Below are 19,737 nucleotides of genomic sequence, written 5' to 3'. Positions count from 1 at the left end.
CGCCTAGTATTATTGCGTCTCTTCAGATTAATATGATTGGGCTACTCATTCAGCGGTTCTATAGGCGAACGGAATATGCCGCCTTCTTGTCCAATCATTTATGCTATAGAATACCCTTTAGAAATGAACCCGGTCGATTTAGTCTGGTATGTAACACGTAGCTGTGGAAGGAAATGCAAGTTGCCTGCGCCGCATACCACCTTCGCCGCCGCCAAGGCGGATTCTGTGGGGAGGAAGAGCACTAGTTCACCAGAGCGGGCGAGAGGCCCAGTGGCTGTTAGGGTCACAGGATGGCTCCTGTTGTATTTCAACGTTTCAGCTCGCCGTGTGTCTCGATCAAAAGAGCTGCGATACAAACCTGCATCCACGCAACTAAAACTTGCAAAAGGGAACCATTATTACTCAGTAGACCGTTGTTGTTTCACCTTACATCCTCAACTCCCCGATGGCACCATTGTCCATTGAGCAGGCGCAAGCGATTGTAGACGACATCCGGGTGACAAACGGTGGCTTCTCTCTCGAGGTTCAGAAAGCACTGCCCCAAGAGGCATTGAAGGCCTTCAAGAATCTGCAGACTATCGCTGGAAGTTCGATTGTACACGTGGCAGAAGACCTGTACGACGCGGACACAAGGTTCATCTTCGAGCTTATCCAAAACGCGGAAGATAATTGTTATCACCATGCTGCTAGTCAAGCGGAGGAGCCATTTCTCCATCTCACTCTACATAAAGATCATATAACTGTGGACTCCAACGAGGACGGTTTTACTGAGAATGACGTGCGGGCCATATGCAGCATTCACCGGAGTTCAAAGAAACAAACGGGCGGCTATATCGGCCACAAAGGCATCGGCTTCAAATCTGTATTCAAGGTTGCATACAGAGTATCTATCCAGTCAGGGCCCTTTTGCTTCTTCTTTGAGCACCGCCATGGGGAGAGTGGATTAGGCATGATCACCCCGTTCAACGAGAAGCCTCGGGATCTACCCCCTGGTGTGAACACCCGAATAACACTCTTTCTTACACATATCGGCGACTTCGAGCGTCGCGCTTCGGAGCTGAGGGAGATCCCGGACACGATGCTGCTCTTTCTCCGTAAACTGCGGAGGCTCACGATTGAGATCCTACCTTTGCAGTCACAGATATCCTTCAGGCGCCAGAAGGACTTGTCAAAGCGCTTGGTCACGCTTACCAAGGAGACGAATGGCGAACAACAGAAGAAATTTTACCATCTTGAAACGACCACCCTTTCCAATCTTCCACAGCATCCCAGTCGCCCTGGGCAACCCGAGGTTGACCTAATCCTAGCGTTCCCAGTAAAGGAGGACTTTAGTCCTCTCATTCAGGCCCAGTATGTGTATTCCTTCCTCCCGATGCGTCATGAGGGATTCAATGTGAGTAATTTTGTTTCTTGCTCGGGACTCTGATCAAAGACAGTCCGCTAATATCCAAATAGTTTCTCATCCAATCGGACTTTATCACCCAAGCCAATCGACAAGGGGTCCATCGTTGCGATAGAAACTATGCTATCCGTGACGGTATTAGCCATTTGTTCCTCCAAGCCGTCACCTACTTTTGTAAGCATACGTCGCTCAGATATGAATGGCTACAGTATCTTCAGGGGATGTACATTCACGACTCCTTCTGGGCTGATCTTCGAGAGATGATTTTCGACCGCCTAAAGGAATCCAGAATTCTAATTTCCCGAAGAGGTGTTTTGAAATACCCCAGGCAGCTTCAACACCTGTCATCACAGCACTGCGATCATTATGGCCAGCCTTTGTTGGACGATATCGAGCCTGAGGTTTACCTGGCGCAGTCATATATTTGGACTAAACATGCTGAGAATTTGACCGATCTTGGTGTGAAGAATCTGTCCTATGAATCCATCTTAGATCGTTTGGAACCATACCTTGAGGGCTCATCACCAAGGTTTCTAGATTCGAGTTTAGATGATGATTGGCATACCAAAATTGCAACTCTGCTTCTGCGCGCTCTAAAACGGCAGCCGGGGCGCTCTTCTCTGACTGAGCGCATAAGAAAAATGGCCCTCATCCCCACTTCGGACGGGTCACTGTTATCACCTCGGTCTTCTGCAGTCTATTTCCCAGATGATGAGAGAGGAATTCCTATACCCGAGGGCCTGAACGACATACGAATCGTTCAACGGAGCGTGCTGGAAAACAAAGCAAGACGGGAACTTTTCGAGACGTTGGGAGTAGCACGTTGCGAGCCAAAGAGAGTAGTGAGGTCTATTCTGAAGCTGTACGATGTACCCCATGGGGTCACGCTGGAGAAATCAGTCAGCCACTTGACGTACCTCTTCAGGACCCTGGGGAAAGAGGAAGCGTTAGACAATCGCATCTTCATCATGGACAAGACCGGGAAACGAATTTACCGCGCTTTTGTCACTTTCGGTGCCGAAATTATCAAGGATGACTTATACTTCGAGACCCTAGGAGAATATGGCACGAAGCACCTCGCTCAGGAATTGCTGTGCGGGGTCAGCCAGGAGAGTTATCCTCCCTTTGAAATGCATCTTATCCACCACGCATATATTGAGGCTGTGCCACCCGGGACCGTCAGTAATGGGCGCACCTGGGAGCAGTGGCTGGAAGAAGTGGCATTGGTTCGCCGCATCCCAAGGCTAAAAAGTCCCCGGACAGATGGATTATCCACGCTGTGTCAGCACATGGCGAAATATCGCCCCATAATCCTGATAGGAATATTGAAAACATGCTGGAGCAGCCTGCAGTCAGATCTTACTCCGCGCGTGATCGAGGCCTTGAAGGAAATGCGAGTTCCTTGTCGGAATCACTCCCAGACCGTTCTAGAATGGACTTATTATCCATCCAAGGAGATGCAGCGGTTATGTTCCGATGCAGGTGTCGAGGAGATTTTCAGTAAATTCATAGATATTCCTGCTAACTTAGCAACCGATGGTATCGATGGATGGGAGTTCTTAGCCTCATTTAGGGTGAACCTAGAGGCAGATATTTACTTTTTTCTGGAAATTTTCTGCCGCCTAGAAGAAAAAGCCGCTGATAACATCCAGACACAGGCCGCCTTCTTCAGGATGTATAAGGAGCTCTTCATTCGGTTTCCCGATGATCCCATTGGATTGCGGGAGTAAGTATTTTCCTCAACCGCTGAGATTACCAATATTAACCAGCTCCATGCAGAATTTTCATAGAGTGGAAAGCTACCTGCATTCCCGCACGTCCAGGGGGGATTCTAGAGTTAGCATTTCTCTCAGAGTGTGTCTGGAACGGACATCCCTCTCTTCGGACGAAGCACCCTCTTGCTACTCACCCGGAATACTCGAACGACCCACATGTGGCATGTTTGTTTAAGGATATACTCTCCGTTCGTGATGCGGACGTCGGCACATATCTCGAGGAGCTTCAGTGGCGCAAAGACAACGCGGACGTGGATCTGGACGACCTGAAGACGATTTACAAGTGTATCTCGCAGAATATACAGAAACCTGATGATGGCGCTATGATACTGTACGAGTTATGCATGTGACATGAAAGACGGTACGGGGCTAATTGAATCCTAGGAGCAAATTCATTGAAGAGAAACTGGTCTATCTTCCGACAGAACAATCTTGGGTGACGCCTGAATCCTGTGTATGGGCAGACGCTCCAAAAATTGGAGTACAGTATGGCATCAGCACTGTATACCTCGAGCTGGAGAGCTTCTTCCGCGGTCCTCTGAATGTGCAAACTCCGACAGCAGCGACTTACTTAGAGCAACTCAAGAAGTTAGCATCTAATGAGGTTGTGGATATTGGTGCGGTCAAAACTGCCATCTATAACCTCGATGCGCTGCGACCAGGGTCAGATCAGCTCAGGGGTCTTGCACACCTTAGATTTTTGCCGGTAGCAATGCCCAATGGCACCGTGGAGATATTAAAACTCACTGATACATTTTTCATTGCGGACCGGGTTCAATATCTTTCTGCTTTTCGGGACAAAGTTCCCATTCTGGACTTCTCTCTTGAAGAAGGCTGGCGCTTGCGCCACCTCCTGGAACGTATCGGTCTGGAGAGCCGATACATGTCAAAGGCAGTCCTGGAGCAGACTGATGTCGATCAGCCATCCCACGAGCACTGCTCCAGGGAAACACGGGAGTTCCGCAAAAAGGCGACACACTTTTACCGGTAAGTTTGGTAGCCGGAGTTGCCCGAGACGCTTGCTAAAAAAGCTATAGCTGCATCCTACATTACAGTGAGGAAGGCCAGGAAACTGTTGGCCAGAGGCTCCGGCAACTGCAAAATGCCCTTGTTTATGAAAGCGCCGGCTTTAAAAAAACGCTTGTCCTTCAGTTAAACGAAGTTACGGCGAGAGTACAGAGTGATACGGGGTTGGTGCATATCGAGGAGATTAATGATGTGTTACACATTTACATTCCCAGAGACCACAGTGACCGTCGACGCTGCTACAACAAAGAGCTTCCCCAAAGCCTGGGACGTTATTTTGGACTTAAGATGGACTCCACAGTATCATTGACTTTCGCATCGGTTTTCTTCACTCCGGGTGACTTGATTGATGAATGTCTAGATAGCCATGGGATTGTTCGGATCTCTCCCGACATCGCTCTACAACCTGAATCTGAACCTACAGACACGACAATCTCAGACGGTTCTATTGAAGGAGGCGACGTTTTCTCTGGATCGGACGAGGCTCAGGAGAGTGGGGAGGGTATGTACACACCGCAAGATACACCACGCTCAAGCCCTGAAGGCGCAGGAGAGCTACCGAGGACAATAGTCACTCACAACAGGGCGTCAGCTCCACCCCCGCGGCCATTCACTGTTCCTTATCCCGACTGGCCATCCCCGGACAGAGTCCCCAGGCCTTTCGCCGAGCATCATCCGTACATTCAGCTTCTAGACAAAGTCATCAGACTGGCTCGTCCGCTCACACTTTCTGAAGTTTTGCAACGCCCAATGAACACAGTGGGGAGTGGTGCAAATACTTCACATGAATCGACCTTCGGGGTCCGATCTGAGAATCAACTTGCACACGATATCAAAATCGGTGCTGCCGGAGAGTTATTTGTCAGACAGCCTTCTACATCCCTTCCGTTGCAAGCCGAAGTAGCTAATTCGTAATATTCTAGGTATTTGAGCTCTTGTCGTCGTCAGACCTTCCAGAGTTTAGCCGTGACAACTGGCGCAGCACCATTCGCAAGCATATCTCCGTCCATCCCGACTACCACGACCTTGCACCCTGGTATGGTTTAGAGACTGCAGACGTAGTCTACCGCGACACGAACTCAGTCTTAACAACCACCTTGATTGACGCTGGCTATTTGCCTCACGCACGGTGGCATGGTTCAAATCCGACGTACTACATAGAAGTGAAGACGACGACTGGGGAGTGCGACAATCCTTTTTTCATGAGCAAAAGCCAGTTCAGACGAGTAAGTTACGGGGCCCTGCGTCCTCGATCGTGCCCTGTTGCAATAGTTTTTACTAACGGTCAACCCATAGATGCAGACAATGTGGACTGATATTAACGCCGGACTGGAAGAGCCAGAGATCTATGTCGTTTTCAGAGTTTACTACTTAGGCAAGGAGAGCATGGGGTTGAAAATTTATGTTGATCCGGAGAGTCTACGACAAGAGCAGAGGCTAGTTTTCTCGCCGGAGTCATACAGTGTTTATCCCAGTCTGGCCGCATAGTTGTGAGCAACTAGCATCTGGGAAGATTAGCTTAACTACGTGTGTCCCTCCTGACATAGGCGACCAGTCAACCCTGAATGATTAAACAAAGAGAGTCGTCATAATGTATGTTCAGCCTCAGCGGCTGTTGCCGTTCAAAGTCTAACACATCTATGGCATCTCCAACATTCTGATTTGACCTTTGTAAGTTTCAGCGCAAGCTTGAGTACCACTCCTACTGGCTACTTCTTGCTGGCGGAGCATCATCTCGCACATCTCCATTTAAAAGCGCCGCGGTCTTTGGGAAGCCTCCCAGATCACCGCAAATATGCTTTAAATTGCTGTGTCTGCACCGCGCACGCGATCTAGCGAGACAAACTTGGGAAACCTGCGAGAACATTTCTTAGCGGTTTCAGTCCATGAGAAACAGCTAGATCTCGCTAGATCTCAGTGAAGAGAGTACAACTACAACTATAATTCAAGTGTGGTTTACAATAAAGCAGGTCCTTGGGGACCCGGAACGAGGTCCCAGCTCGACTCAGCCCAACTTCTTTCACATGCTCAACAATAGGCAGAGTAAGTCGGCAGAAATCCGGTCCAGCTGATTTTCGGCATAAATACTTCTGCACAACGCGCTACCAACTTGCGTTGTCCTGTTACGCTATCCCTCCTGGCCCTTGTCTCGCGAAGTCCAAAACCGAATTAAGATTTGAACATGATTTAAGGAGGCACTCCGTCTTTTACCCAACGTCGTATATTCGAGGACCCCGGATCGTTCATTCTGCTCTTCTCGTATCTAGGAATTTGCAATCTGAAGGCTAAACTTTGTCGCGATTGGCCAAGCTGGAGACATGGAAAACTCGAGTGGATCTGCCGCGGACTCCTACGCAGCTTGTTGTCAGCTGTTGGTCCAATTTGGCAGGAGTCTACAACAAACGTTACAGCTTCTACAGGGATTGTTGGCCCCTGCGTCGTCATGCTCAAGACATTTCCCGCACGCCAATGGGCAACATGTGCCAGAGCTGGAGAATTCGTCACGAATGTCCCTTCACGACTATTCTACAAGGGATCTTTTTTTTACCAGGACCTTCAGGAAGATGTTCCATCTGTGGAATTGAGTGATTCCCTCTTTTAGAGCGTGGATTGCTTCCAAGGTGACCTTAGGCCCGCAGCCTGCGCATCTCGTTCTTGCTTCACCCCTGGTCAGCCAGTTAAGTGGCACTTGGTTAAATCCGGGGCATTCCATGGGGTCTATACTCCTGCAACAGATCTGAGGAACTGAGTGTGCCGAATTCCGATACCACCATAAATAGCATCACGAAAGACCCTGGCCCCTCAATGATCCTATAGGTTGACGGATACGAGATGAAGCCTTGGCTAAGACATCCTGACGTGGTGATGTGGATTGAAGCTCTCGTTTAAGGAGCCATGAGTCATCAATCCTGGTCCTTATAGAAGTCACCATTCTCTCTGCAGAGACGTATACGCCGTGATTTTGACAGAATTCAGCCGAGCATCATTCCTAGCAGTGGGCCAGTAAATATACCTAGTCATCAAAGCATGGGTACCATCACCGCGAGCCCCGTCGCTTCCGGTCTTGAGCTGGCAGATTTCATAGACCTTGAGATCGACCAGCCTATTCCGTCGGATGCCCTCGCTCGTGTTCTTAGCGAGCCACCGTTCCGGATTGTTGAAGGGGTGTTCAATATCCGCGATTTAGGTCAGAGCGGCCACCCGGGAATCCAGCCCGGCCTAGTCTACCGCTCTGGACTCCTCTCCAATGTCACAGAAGTCGGAAAAACCCAGCTCATGTCAGAGTTATCGCTGGGTGCTATTTTCGATCTTCGAAGTCACAGGGAAAGATTACTCTTCCCCCCTCCACAGTTACATGAGCAGGTGAAGCATTTCTGGCAGCCCCAGATAGGGACACCCCCACCAGTCAACCTGAGCGACTTTACCGCTAATAACGGCAACGATGCGTATAGGGATATGTATTTGTATATCCTGGAGTCCCATGTACCAATCTTCAAGGGTCTACTAACCTATATCCGCGACGAATTGAACGCTGGATCTGCAGGGGAGAAGAAAGCTATACTTTTTCATTGTCATGGTATGTTGAACCAGGTCACTAGGCCCCACCAGTACGCAAGACGTTACTGATTAGCACTCGCACAATTTTAGCGGGTAAAGACCGTACCAGCGTTACTTCGGCACTGCTGCTGGGCCTTGCAGGTGTTCCGAACGAACTTATTGTGAGGGATTACGCCTTGACAAGAGTCGGCATTGAGACAGAGAAAGAGTATCTTCTGCGCACATTGCAACAGGCATGGCCTGAGTGCGCTCCGGGAGCCGCAGGTTTCAAGGAGTTTAGTGCTATTAAGGCTTCGTACATGACGGCGTTTCTGGAGGCTGTCCAGGTGAAATATGGCGGAATGGAGAGGTTTGCGATGGATGTGATTGGCATGAGCAAAGCTGATGTCGAGGCTGTTCGGGCTGTGTTGAGAGGAGAATCATGAAGTGGTTATTATCTACTTCAGATCTTGTGGTAGAGGTTTGCTGTGTACTCTACTTCTGGAGCAAATAGATTCGAGCAATATGGTTGTGAATGCTTGCCATCTAGCAGTATCATGCATTATATTTTCTTCGCCTTCAACATATAGAATGTATGAAGTCGGCATTTTAACAATAAGAATCAAGGGGCCTAGACACTGCAGATACAACTGTCAGGAAAGTAAGTTATTATTGAACTCTAGGATCCTTTACTGCCCTAAGGAACGACTCCTTGATATCTGACGCAAGATTTTGCTTATTTACGTTTGATTTTGATGGCTTGGCCATCCATTGTTTTCCTCAGGCTGAAGGCTCCACATGTGTCCCATGCCGAACAGCTACTGCCTAACCAACCAGTCACGATAACAACAATGGCCGGCGACCTTGACAACATCCAAATTTCTGGCCACACAAATCCGTCTATGAAAGTTAGCCTATAGCAAGGTATGTGTCCAGCAATTTATACTGCACAATCTAAAGCCTTCAGGCTGCAAGTGATTAACGACAGCGGGATGATCGGAATTATAGCAAGCATGGTGGAAACTGCTCCAGTTATATATACGGTCTCAATCGCGAGGGCTAGTTATTAACTCATAATCATTTCCAACATAGAAAATCATATAGGCGTTATATGCAATATACATCGCTGGCAAGTATTCAAGAAACAGATGATTATACATTAAAATTATACCAGGTCAAACCGGTGTCTGGGTTCCCGACGTTCCTTCGATGGCGCCCCCATAACGACTTCCTCGCTTCAACGTCGGACGGAAGGGAGTCCACCACGTGTCCGAGTTTGGGGTCAGAAGCTCCTCGGTTTGCTCGATCAGAATAGACGACTTCCACTTCTCTTTGAAAAACCCGCTGGAGTTACTCGACGAACCAGGGCCTCGAGCAACGTAGCTGCGGCTCTGGTACTTGCCCAGCCAGAGCATTTGTTCATGTTCCCGGAGGTACCGATCACTCGAGAAATTGTTGTAGACGTTCGACCGACCCAGCATGCCAAGTTTGCGACGCTGCTCGGCCTTTTCGTACATACGCCGTGTGATCTGTTCTACCTCTTCACGCGAAGGGTGCAGCGATAAACTGGGGGGCACATAGCCCTCCTCGTCCTCGGCAAAAGCGCTCCATTGGCCCAGTAAGGCCAGCACCCTGATTTGAGCGCTGGCCAGGGATATAGCATCGTTGGGCGCAACCACTTCGCTGAACTTCTTACCCGTGGCGCGGTCGGTGACCACACAAAACGATGCACCAACATCTGTGCACACCACAGGGACACCAGTCAACGCGGCCTCGCCCATGGCTAATGGGAGACCTTCAGAAATGGACGAGTTCATGAACAACCACTGTATCGGATTAGCCACATCGCCGGTAAAAGGAAAGGCGGAATATAACTTACAGCGTCTTGAAGGACAACGGATGGATTTCCCAACCCCTTCAGGACAACGTGCTCACGCAGGCCCTTGGAGGCGATGATCTCCTGACATTCCGAAGCGTAGGCCGGCGCACGCTCCATGTCCCCGTAGATGTGCAGCCGATAATCCTTGAAGCCCCAAATATTGACAATGAGGTCAGTTGCCATGATCGCTGTCTTGATGTCTTTGACATATCTGCGAAAGAAGTTAGCTAACTTAATCCGGCGAATTCAAGTCTCGAATCACACACCGAATATGTGACAACATGACTACTGTCGGGGTAGCAGTCTTGATGGTCTCAATTGGCTTGTATTTGTCCATGTTGGTGATTCCGTTCACAACCGGGTCAATCTTTCGGCGGAAGGTCCGGCGATGTTGGAGGGCGCCTTCGCAGGTTCCTAGTTCAATTTCCCATCCTGGATTGAAGTATTCGGCGCATGGAAGAACGACATCTGCGTGGTGCTGGATCAGAACGCACGAAAGATGTCCTAAGCCAATCAGACTGCTATTGACGAAAGTCGAATCGAAGGACACAGCGGACGACAAGAATGTGGTCATCTCACGGAACGAGACGCAATGGTCCCAGACATGTAAGGCGCATTGACGCTTTACCTTGCACAGGACACCGTATGTAGCGCCCGTGAAATGGTGTGAAACCTGGAAAACATCGGGAATCTTGTCGGGAACGGGGATGGAGAAGATGAAGAGGTCTACGGCAGTCAGTGATCATGAATACAGCGCTGACCAGGAAGGAATAAGAACTTACAGCGGTGCCACATGTCCAATGCCGAGTCAAGCTGCAGGAGCGTGGGTCTTTCGGAATTCAACCATTGTGAAACAGGAACAGCGCCAGGCGTGTCTTCGCTGAGCCACATCTCTCTCCACGCCTGTTTGACAGTATCACTCATCCAGACGTCGTTCCAACTGCGAGACGACTCAAAGTATGTGTTCAAGTCCACTAGGGCACGCGTTGCTTCCTCGATATGTGATGGCGTGAGCTGCACGGCTCGGGAACACCGAACTATGCTGGATAGAATGGGGAGGAAGTTGCGTCGGATATCTGCAACGGTGGTGTCGTATGACTTCTCGACCACTGCGGAGTCCAAGAAATTTTGGAAAACACCGTGTGTCGGGTTAAGGAAGTCTAGACCCCATTGCGGCAGGACAGTCAGCGACTGCACATTACGCTCAATCTGGAACTTGGGGACGCCAAAATCGTTCGCCGCCTCAGCGAGGATGTGCCACCGGATATGCTTCAGATCGTTGACCATGTCCCGTCGGCATGCAGAGACACCACCTGGCTCATTCGGCCAAGTCCCAGTGTCCATCGCTAAAACATGCAGTTCGCTGTCAGTATCTTGCAGCTGTGTTGACAGCGTGCGTGTATTGATCCTTGCGTCACCTCCTTGGCCGAAACTGTACAGGTCGCTGATCTTAAAGGCCAGTTGAGTCCATGAACTGATTTCCGGATCAATGTCGACACGAGCGAGAATGGTGTCTACCTGGGCATCGAGATAGTCTGCTGCTGAATCCAGGCGACCCCAGTCACGCCGCCTCCAGTACGGACGGAGAATACGATCTGATCGAAGGAGAATCTCATCTAACCACCGGGCAGTAACCGCATCAAACTCTTTGGACGCTTTCCAAGACTTCCAGAGATGTGTCCGAGCACGCGAGGTTGGAATCGGATATTGCTTGATATTCAGTCTCAGATGACGGGCAATAATGTTCGTTTTGGTTGAAGAGAACGAGACGAGCGGATTGTCGTGCAAGAAGCTACACCCCGTTGGCTTTTCGAGGACATGGAACCAGTCGTCACAGATCATGGGCGGCGTGGGTATGTGTTCGCCGTTGAGAGTAGTCGCAATGATCGGATGGAACTTGTGATCATATGTCCACTGAGCATTATAGACATCGCCGTCTTGAATGAACACAGCCTCAGTGACCCGCGGATAGGGGATCCATTTGTCGAGGCGCTCCGGACGCGTGGGTGGCGGCATACTCCAGGCGACCTTGATTTTGATATGCGGAAAGACATACTCGGCACGAAGCAACTCGTCGTCGAACTTGGCATTCTTGCGGTACCAGTACTGGAACTGAACGGGATTGACGCCTCTCATGGCGGACCCGGTGGTAATGTATCCTCGCTGATCGTACTGGACTACTTGTCCCTCCAACTCGCCAGCAAGGCACTGCCGCTGCATGGGGAGCTTTGCCCGGGACGTCTCAGGATAATCATAGACGAACTCGTTACGCAGCGTTCCCTTGGCATCGTACTCTTCCCGACTGCAAAGGATGAGCTTATCAGTGTATGTGTTGATGGCCACCAGACTCTGCCGCTGATCTGGTTCTTGCTCGTGGCGACCGGAGTATTGGTAAAGTCGAGAACAACCGTCTGTCTCGATATGCATGAAACAAGTCAAGAGACCGTTCAAACTTTCAAGGACGATACGGTTCTTTTCCAGCACCGTCTTCTGTCCTTTCATGTTCTTATACAGTGCAGAAACCTTGTCTCGACCATGTAACTGCGGAAGGTTAGCTCAGATCGGGGATAGGAAACTGACGACATACCAGAACAAGGGGGAGGATAAGGCCCTGCAAGGCCTTGCAGAAAGACCAAATAGCAGTCAAAATCCATGTGATGGGCCACGAGAAGACCAGCGACTGCCCACGAAGGATATAGTTCAATTCTCGTTGATACTCGGGATCTGCGACCAAGGAGAGCACAGTGAACTTGATACAGGTTTGAATCTTCTGAAGAAACCTCATAACTGTGACTCGGATAAACTCGATAAGGCCCTTGTTCTTGGGCTCGACCTCGGATGTCACCGTGGTAATTAGTTGATCATAGCTGGAGTCTCGGAAATCTGACCTGGGTCCAAAGTCCTCATCATGGGCAGCGATGGCTCCCGCGTACTGGCCTACAAGTACCGCTAGGGAAGTACTCAAACCATACCTCGCAATGAGACAGTGAAGCTCCACTGCGTCGGTTTGGCCAGCTCGGGAACGAATCCACTCCACATCGGCTGCAGAAAGACGAGTCGGTTGGCCGCATGCTCTTTCTAACAAGAAGGCATGGACGTGCCGGGGCATGAGATCCCATTCCCTCTCAGGGTCCATTCCCAGGAGCAGATGGCGGAGCATTGTCTTTTGAGCGTTTGCGATCACCCGCTTCCTTTCAGACGAAGAGCTTTCGAGCTGGCGCTTGATGCCTTCAGGAACCGCAAGTGCATCACTTTCATGATGCTGGGCTACCAAGAGCTCTGCCAGCATTGCATGATCGCGAGAAAGCTGCAGTCGGCTTTCCGCCGTAACTTGAACGAGAGTCTCAGCGATGGCTCGGCAATTGCGACGAATGTTCACAACCCACTCGTCCCCAACAAGGTCCAGGCTGATCAGAATGAAAATGTGAAGCCGGTCTCCTGTCCTTTGTGTGATTGCGCGCATGGTAGGGTCATGTGGTGGCAGCAAGAGATGGCGTGCCGATACAAGCTCGACAACTGTTTCTCCTGATTGCCATAGTTCGGCTGTGCGTTGCAATATTGTCTCTTCTTGAGGAAAAGCCTGTTGCAAGCCGGGGGATGTCTTGGTCTCGCCCGTCGAACGAAGGATATCAATCACCTCTGCTCCAGGGTGTTGAGAAGCATCCAACTTGTACCGGAGCTCAGGAGAAAGAGCACGGATTGCATTAAAGGTATTTGATAATGTGGTTTGTGAGAAATCCGGGTCAGGCTCCAGTGTGCTGCAGGTGTACGATACCGCATCGTTGTCCTTATCAACACCGGTCAGGTTCTGACCACGGGGCCATGCCACGTCAGCCCTGAAGAAAGACGCAATGCCCGTCGTCCAGGTGCCAACTGCCAATCCGAGCACACCGCTGTAAGCAAACTCCCGAGGAAGTACTCGCAGGAGGATGCAAGCCAGGAAACCAACAACAGCACCAATAGTCAGTGCTCGATCCGATCGGGATCCTGTGAAAATTCTGTTATACTGGTACCAAAGAAGACCGGTATATGCACCGATATACGCCAGGTACATGATGATGGCACTGCGTGAGCCTTCAAAGGTCCAGACGAGAGCACAAGTGACTGCAATGGCCCAGACATGAAGGAAAGAGAACTTGAGCAGATTTCGCCAGTACAGCGCCCGTCGAGCGCGTGCATCGTTGCGCGTGGCTTCCCGTAGGAATTCCAGAGAGGGGATCGGCTGAGGTGTCTTCTGATGGGCGAGCGTCCACAGCGGCTGTGAGACGCCGTCGAGGATGACAGCACCGATTAGATAGTAACATAGACCGAAGCCTACAGCCAAGCGATAAGTCTCACTGGATGCGGAGGAGAGTCCAACAAGCCCTTCGCCGGTGAACAAGGCCGTCCATTTGTCCATGAGGGCGATGATGAAGTACAGAATTCCGCCCCATACGTCCTTACCCGTGTGCCGCCAGTGGAGGAAAGCATTATGCAATTTGAGTCCCTTTTGCATGTCGCCCATGGTGTCAACAGCGGCTTTGAGCTGCAAGTTCCACGTTGGACTGTAGGCAAGAGGAAGCCTCGTCCGGGAGAATTTGCAGTACCACACGAGCAGAAACATTGTCGCAGAATATTGATCAGCGAGACGCTTCACGAACGCGTCGGCCGTTGACCTGGTCCAGAACCAACGCTTTCGTTCCTTTAGCACACAGGCCAAGAGTGTCTGGCGGGCCAGGGCAGTGGAGGCCAACTCCTTATCGGCATCATCAGTAGACGCACTGGCAAGATACGTCCGCTGGTACCAGTCGACTACCTGGCCGTCAGTGATGCAAGGGATATGAAGGTACCAATTATTCCACTTGGCAATCACTCGTCGAGCGCCGAGCAGTAGGGCTGTCAAAAAGACGGCCAGTACGCAGGGATAGATGATTATGTCGTGTTGGAGCCAAATCGTAAGGACGGGAGAAATGAACAGGATAGGAATGCAGCTCATGATTACCGTGCGGCCCTGCCAAGGTCAGTAGTTATTCCATTATCCCGTCTATTTATCGACTTACCGACTGGAACTGGAATCCAGGGAGCTGATAGATGGACAATGCAGAAAGCGTCATCAGATATACCGTCAGCATTATGAGGTATGCGCAGAAGACAACAGCAGACACAAAGCCTTTGGCGATTCCGATGCCAATGAACGCAAAGATACCTCCAACGGAGACCACTGCTAGACCGGCAATGAACCGTGTCATGACGAACATGCTCATCGCAGGAAAAGCCATGGCGTATAGGTAGTAGCTGCCTCCCGAGCTGATCCAGCCGCCGAAGCCACCGCAGAGTAGCAGCGCAACCATCAAGGCAGTGGTGGCCAATGTTTTATCATCATTGCTCATGAACGTCGTGAGATACAGGCCTCGTCCGATGGTTGTCAGAAGAGTGATATCGATGAGCGCTGGAACTGCAAAGATACCAAGGAACGTAAAGCGGTAAGAAAGTGGGAGGCCCTCTTGTCCTCCGTTGGGATCCAGATCGATGTCCATGGACGCATAGGCAGTCGGAAGTTCCGTGAAAGCTTCCTCTCGTCGAGGCGGTTGGTGCTTGCGATAATGTGCGCGGACACGATCGGACAAGATCTTGCCAATGGCCTTGGGCGTCATGTCGATGTAAGCATCGCACCTGGCACCGACTGCATAATTCTCAGCAAAGCAGGCTGTTTGTACGTGATGGAGGTTCGGACGAGGGTTGCGATCAAGAACCTCGAGATAAATCTCGTTCATGGCCAGCTTACGAAAGGCGCAGAAGACGGACAGGGCAAGAAAGTCTGCCTTCACATCGATTTGGCCCGGTTGGAGGATGGCCTCCATGACTTGGGTAAGCTGAGCCAGACTCGAGCCGTCTGCCTCAATGAGTATCTCAGGAAGACGCGTGTCAATCTTTTCAAAGAGTGCCAGAGCACTTCTTGGTTCGAGCGATGCGCACCCCTGGTCGCGGTACCAGGCCAGACGCCCCTCGACAAGCTGCTTGGCCGACACTTCCCCGCTAAGGTAGCCCGTCGAAGTCATAGCTCGCAACTGGCCAAGAGTAGGGACTTCCAGCAGCTGATATTCACAGCAACTGCGGACTTTAGCGACTAAAGTGGAGGACTCTTTGCATGTCGACAGTGTCAACCTCTGCATCCATAGCAAGGCCTCTGCGGGACTGAGGTCTTCGATATCGTTCACCAGTCGAGGAGGCAGGTCCCATTTCGGAGAAAGGGTGTTTCTGGCGGCCGCGAGGGCGACTTCCGCTTTGAGGCATTCGTAGCGGCTGAACCTACGACGCGACAGGAAGGTGTGCAAGGTGGTTCCTATCCGATCAACAGTCTTGCCAGAGATGAAAATATCCATCGAGCCCTTGAGCGCATCAACCTCATACATGCCCCAGACCTGGGACCCACTGCTCGTGCGAAATCCTGAGTGCAAGCCGACCCAGATCCGAAGTTTGTCATTTTCCGCACCGTTACCAGAGGAAAGGAGATCAATCAACTCTTGGATTGTGGCAAACATAGCGCCTGTATCAGTAGAAGCTTTCTGCGATTTGACAAGAGCACGCAGATCCGCTGCCATACGACGCAGTTCCTCTACTTGAATCCGGTCGAGAAGATCTAGGTCGCGGATGCTCCGTTGCGCCTCGAGAAGGTCACTGATATCTTTTTCAGAACAGTCATGACCCATTTGGAAACAGCCTAGGCCGGTGTAGTCGACACCGTCGGAGGAGACAGAGAAGGGATTCATGTGTGCGTAATCCATTTTAGATGGCCAGTCAACCGCATCGACATCAATTGTGCGCGCATCAACCAGTGATCGATCTGTAGGAGGAACGATGGTCATTCTCTCAAGGATATCGGGTACGAAGGTCTTTAGGCTTTCGTAGCGAGCATCATGTTCAACCGAGACTCCCGTAACCTGAAATCTGCGTCAGCCTTAGTACTCGTTACGGAGGAGTGGATTACTCACCTTGTCATTGAAGCGCCAGTTGTCGTGGGCCTTGAGCACAATATCGTCCTTCAGCCACATCAATGCTCCTAGGGGCTCGTTCTTGATTGTTCGACGAACGGCAACTTCAGCGTCGATCAAAGCGGACTGAGGACCAATCCAGGTCATGGCGCTGTTGTAACCGCACCACTTGAATGTCCGTCCGAGAACATGGTGGGATACGTTCACTTCGTCGTTGACTGTCTCCCACATGGCGTGAGTGCAGCCTCCCATGGCTTTTTGCGCAGCCACAACTCGCATGACAGTGCGCACCTTTTCCATCTGAAAGTAGTCCCGTTGGTTTCCGTCGGGAAGTATCGTACCGTTGCGGTAGACAACGCCGCGAATGAGGCTAATGTCGATGTCGCGACATTCAGGTTCACTGAGATAGTCAGGTGGTGACATCTCCAGCCATACGTCGATCCCAATACCATTGAGGTATTGGACCAATAGGTTGAGTACAACTGGTTGGAAATGCTTCTGCCACTCTGTCAAGAGGACTCCGTGAATTGGTGACTCCCTTCCTTGTGGATGGCTGAAATTCGAGATGACTGTTTGAGCAACGACGCACAAACATTGAATGACTTCATCGATTGTGATGCTTGTCTCCAGGTTTACCAGGCTATGGACATCCAGCCGGCCAAGGACGTGGGTGGAGGAACAATAATTGTATATACCGCTCACCACCCCGTGTTGAAGAGGGTCGACCACGATAACGTCCCATCGTGACAGTATGGACAATTGCGCCGGACTAGGAGGGCTGGATATGGACCCCAGGTATACTCCGAATGTCTTCAGTTCCACCTTTTCGGGGTTCTGCGAACGGAGCGGTTTCGTTTCCCTCTTCAAGCGCTCCAGATAACGAGTGATGGCCACGGGGGCGGCGGACAGTTGGCGTCTCCCCTAGAGCAGATGATCAGTATCCAAGTTGAGACACATCGGATGGTAACATACCTTCCAGCGAGCATAAAGCTTCTTCCCGATAATGAATAGGATATATAGACACCCCAGGACGATGGTGGTCAATAGCAGGATTGCGAGTACTTTGTCCCACCAGGTCTTGAGCATTCCATGCCATCCAATGGCATGGAGACCCAGATATTCTGTCCCCATGGCAAATGGAACTGGGGATCAGGGACACGATAACGAGTGATATGCACAAAACTACAGGGGCATGGGCGTGCGGATCTATAAGACGATGATATAAAGGCCGAAGCCACCACCACCCTGCCTGCTGTCTATGCTAAGTAAAGTCTGATGGACTCAATGATACATCTCTATGACAGATACGACGCGCCAATTCCATGGTGGCGGAGCTACAGAGTCCCTGTGCTTAAGAAAGAAAGGAAATTCCAGCACTGATTTCAGCTCGGGTTTTTGCCGCCCAAATTACGATAGGAAACAGAGCTAAATCACACTGGCGCTAGTGCTGCATGGGTTCGATCCAAAAATAATTCTTTATCAGGAACGAGTCTATGACTCTGAGACCAGGGTCTAAGTTTGGGCGTGGGATACGTCCAGCGAGTCAAGGGTCTGGACGTGTCTTGGTCTTCAGCCGCTAATTCTCGTCAAAAGTTGCCATTACTCTTGGCCGTCCGGTGAGACCGTGGTGGAGGAGTCGGGGAAGGTTCGTTCTCAAGTATTTGTAAAGAATCGAGATCGCTTGGATTGCTGCTATAGATCCGCCTTTTTGTTGCTATCTCCATCACCGTCAAGTGGCTTACGTGCTCTTCACTCCAATCGTTGCACCACGCTCACCTGCAATGGCTTCTTCGAAAGTGAAAGGACGACGCAATTTGTGGATTGGCATCGGGATCGCTATTGCAATTGTGGTCATTATTGTCATTGTGGTGCCATTGGCAGTTATCCTGCCCAAAAAGCATCATGGCAAAAAGGCTACGATTTTATTCCCTCTCTATATCTGGCCAGAAACCGACAGTACGTGGGATCCACTGTACGAGGAGTAAGTTCACACCTTGTCCGATTCAGAAAGTTGGTCCATTGATGTCGTCAGAGTGACCAACTACCCCAATCTCAACTTTACTATTGTCATCAATCCTAGCAGTGGTCCGGGAAACAGCTCGCAGCCTAGCTCGCAGTACGCACACCAGATCCAGCGGCTGAATGCGTACCCAAATGTGCGGACCGTAGGATACGTGCGCACAGGGTATGCAAGCCGGAATCTGACCACGGTGCTGCAGGAGGTGGGCATCTACTCCGGCTGGGCATCGGTGTCGCCAAATCTTGCCATGCATGGGATCTTTTTCGACGAGGTACCCAGCGAGTATACCACGGCTTCGGCCGAATACCTGGCTACGATCAATGAAGCGGCCAAGAACGCCTCTGGGCTCAGGCCAGACCGGACGGTGAGCCTGTCTCTGTTGTTTGTATCATGTTTCAATACGCTGTCTAGAGCATACCGAACTCAAAACTGCCTGGCGGTATGAAACATGCTTTGAGGCTCTACTAATGATTCATCATTAGGTGATCCATAACCCAGGCGCGATCCCGGACTCCCGATATAGTAACATTGGCGGGACCGATGTGACCGTTGTCTTTGAGCAGTCCTATCAGGAGTATCAGACCAAGCATGCGAATCTGATGGCGCTTCCTGCGAACCGGACGGCTTACAGCTACATGATCCACTCGGCGCCTTCGATGAATAATGGAACGCTCCGCGGCTTGCTCCAGGATCTGAGCCAGCGCGCGGAATATCTGTTTCTTACCACACTGAGCCAGAATTTCTACGAGAGTTTTGACCCACAGCTACCCACTTTGTGTGCTGTCATGCCCAGTTGACGTGGATGAAACCATGGTTATTGGTTGTGGGGAGGCATGTGTTGACTTGGAACTTTTCATATCACATCTCAGGTAATCACAGGTATTTAATTAGCTTTGTCAGGATTCCGGAAATACTTGATAAGTGGGTGGCAGGCTGAAACTTCGTATTCGCCAAGCTTTGATAGGCAGTGTTTGGGCATAGACAGAAAGCCAGACGCTGGAAAATGTGATATTACGACTGGCTATCAACGGCGCCACATGGCTACATCTCTGCATCTCGTCAGCGCTAGGCTATCTCCTAGTCGTAGCCTTGTAGACTAGTTGAGTAGATAGATAGATAGATAGATA

General features: G+C 50.7%; 4 protein-coding genes across 4 annotated transcripts; 3 read left to right on the top strand and 1 right to left on the bottom strand.

Annotated features, from left to right (window-relative positions):
* Window positions 1–445: 445 nt before the first annotated feature.
* On the top strand, window positions 446–5,691 carry Aud_006939 (uncharacterized protein; the record flags this gene model as incomplete). The annotated part of the gene is made up of 7 exons (XM_043291836.1): window positions 446–1,393; window positions 1,456–3,128; window positions 3,182–3,508; window positions 3,562–4,164; window positions 4,215–5,064; window positions 5,127–5,429; window positions 5,500–5,691. 7 exons carry the CDS (start codon window positions 446–448, stop codon window positions 5,689–5,691), a joined length of 4,896 nt encoding a protein of 1,631 aa, XP_043147771.1.
* Window positions 5,692–7,230: 1,539 nt separating this feature from the next.
* Aud_006938 (tyrosine-protein phosphatase) lies at window positions 7,231–8,186 on the top strand (the record flags this gene model as incomplete). The annotated part of the gene is made up of 2 exons (XM_043291835.1): window positions 7,231–7,780; window positions 7,852–8,186. The coding sequence occupies 2 exons, from the start codon at window positions 7,231–7,233 to the stop codon at window positions 8,184–8,186; spliced, it is 885 nt and encodes a 294-aa protein (XP_043147770.1).
* A 729-nt stretch (window positions 8,187–8,915) lies between these two features.
* Aud_006937 (glycosyltransferase family 4 protein) lies at window positions 8,916–17,721 on the bottom strand (the record flags this gene model as incomplete). Its single annotated transcript, XM_043291834.1, has 8 exons — window positions 8,916–9,566; window positions 9,620–9,830; window positions 9,886–10,345; window positions 10,402–12,160; window positions 12,207–14,609; window positions 14,659–16,539; window positions 16,591–17,511; window positions 17,563–17,721. The coding sequence occupies 8 exons, from the start codon at window positions 17,719–17,721 to the stop codon at window positions 8,916–8,918; spliced, it is 8,445 nt and encodes a 2,814-aa protein (XP_043147769.1).
* A 650-nt stretch (window positions 17,722–18,371) lies between these two features.
* Aud_006936 (spherulation-specific family 4 protein) lies at window positions 18,372–19,407 on the top strand (the record flags this gene model as incomplete). The annotated part of the gene is made up of 3 exons (XM_043291833.1): window positions 18,372–18,571; window positions 18,623–18,974; window positions 19,093–19,407. The coding sequence occupies 3 exons, from the start codon at window positions 18,372–18,374 to the stop codon at window positions 19,405–19,407; spliced, it is 867 nt and encodes a 288-aa protein (XP_043147768.1).
* Window positions 19,408–19,737: the final 330 nt, after the last annotated feature.

Source organism: Aspergillus udagawae, assembly GCF_001078395.1.
Source record: "Aspergillus udagawae IFM 46973 DNA, scaffold_5, whole genome shotgun sequence".
Classification (NCBI taxonomy): domain Eukaryota; kingdom Fungi; phylum Ascomycota; class Eurotiomycetes; order Eurotiales; family Aspergillaceae; genus Aspergillus; species Aspergillus udagawae.
Note: the sequence above shows the minus strand (reverse complement) of the source record. Positions and strands in the feature narration are given on the sequence as shown.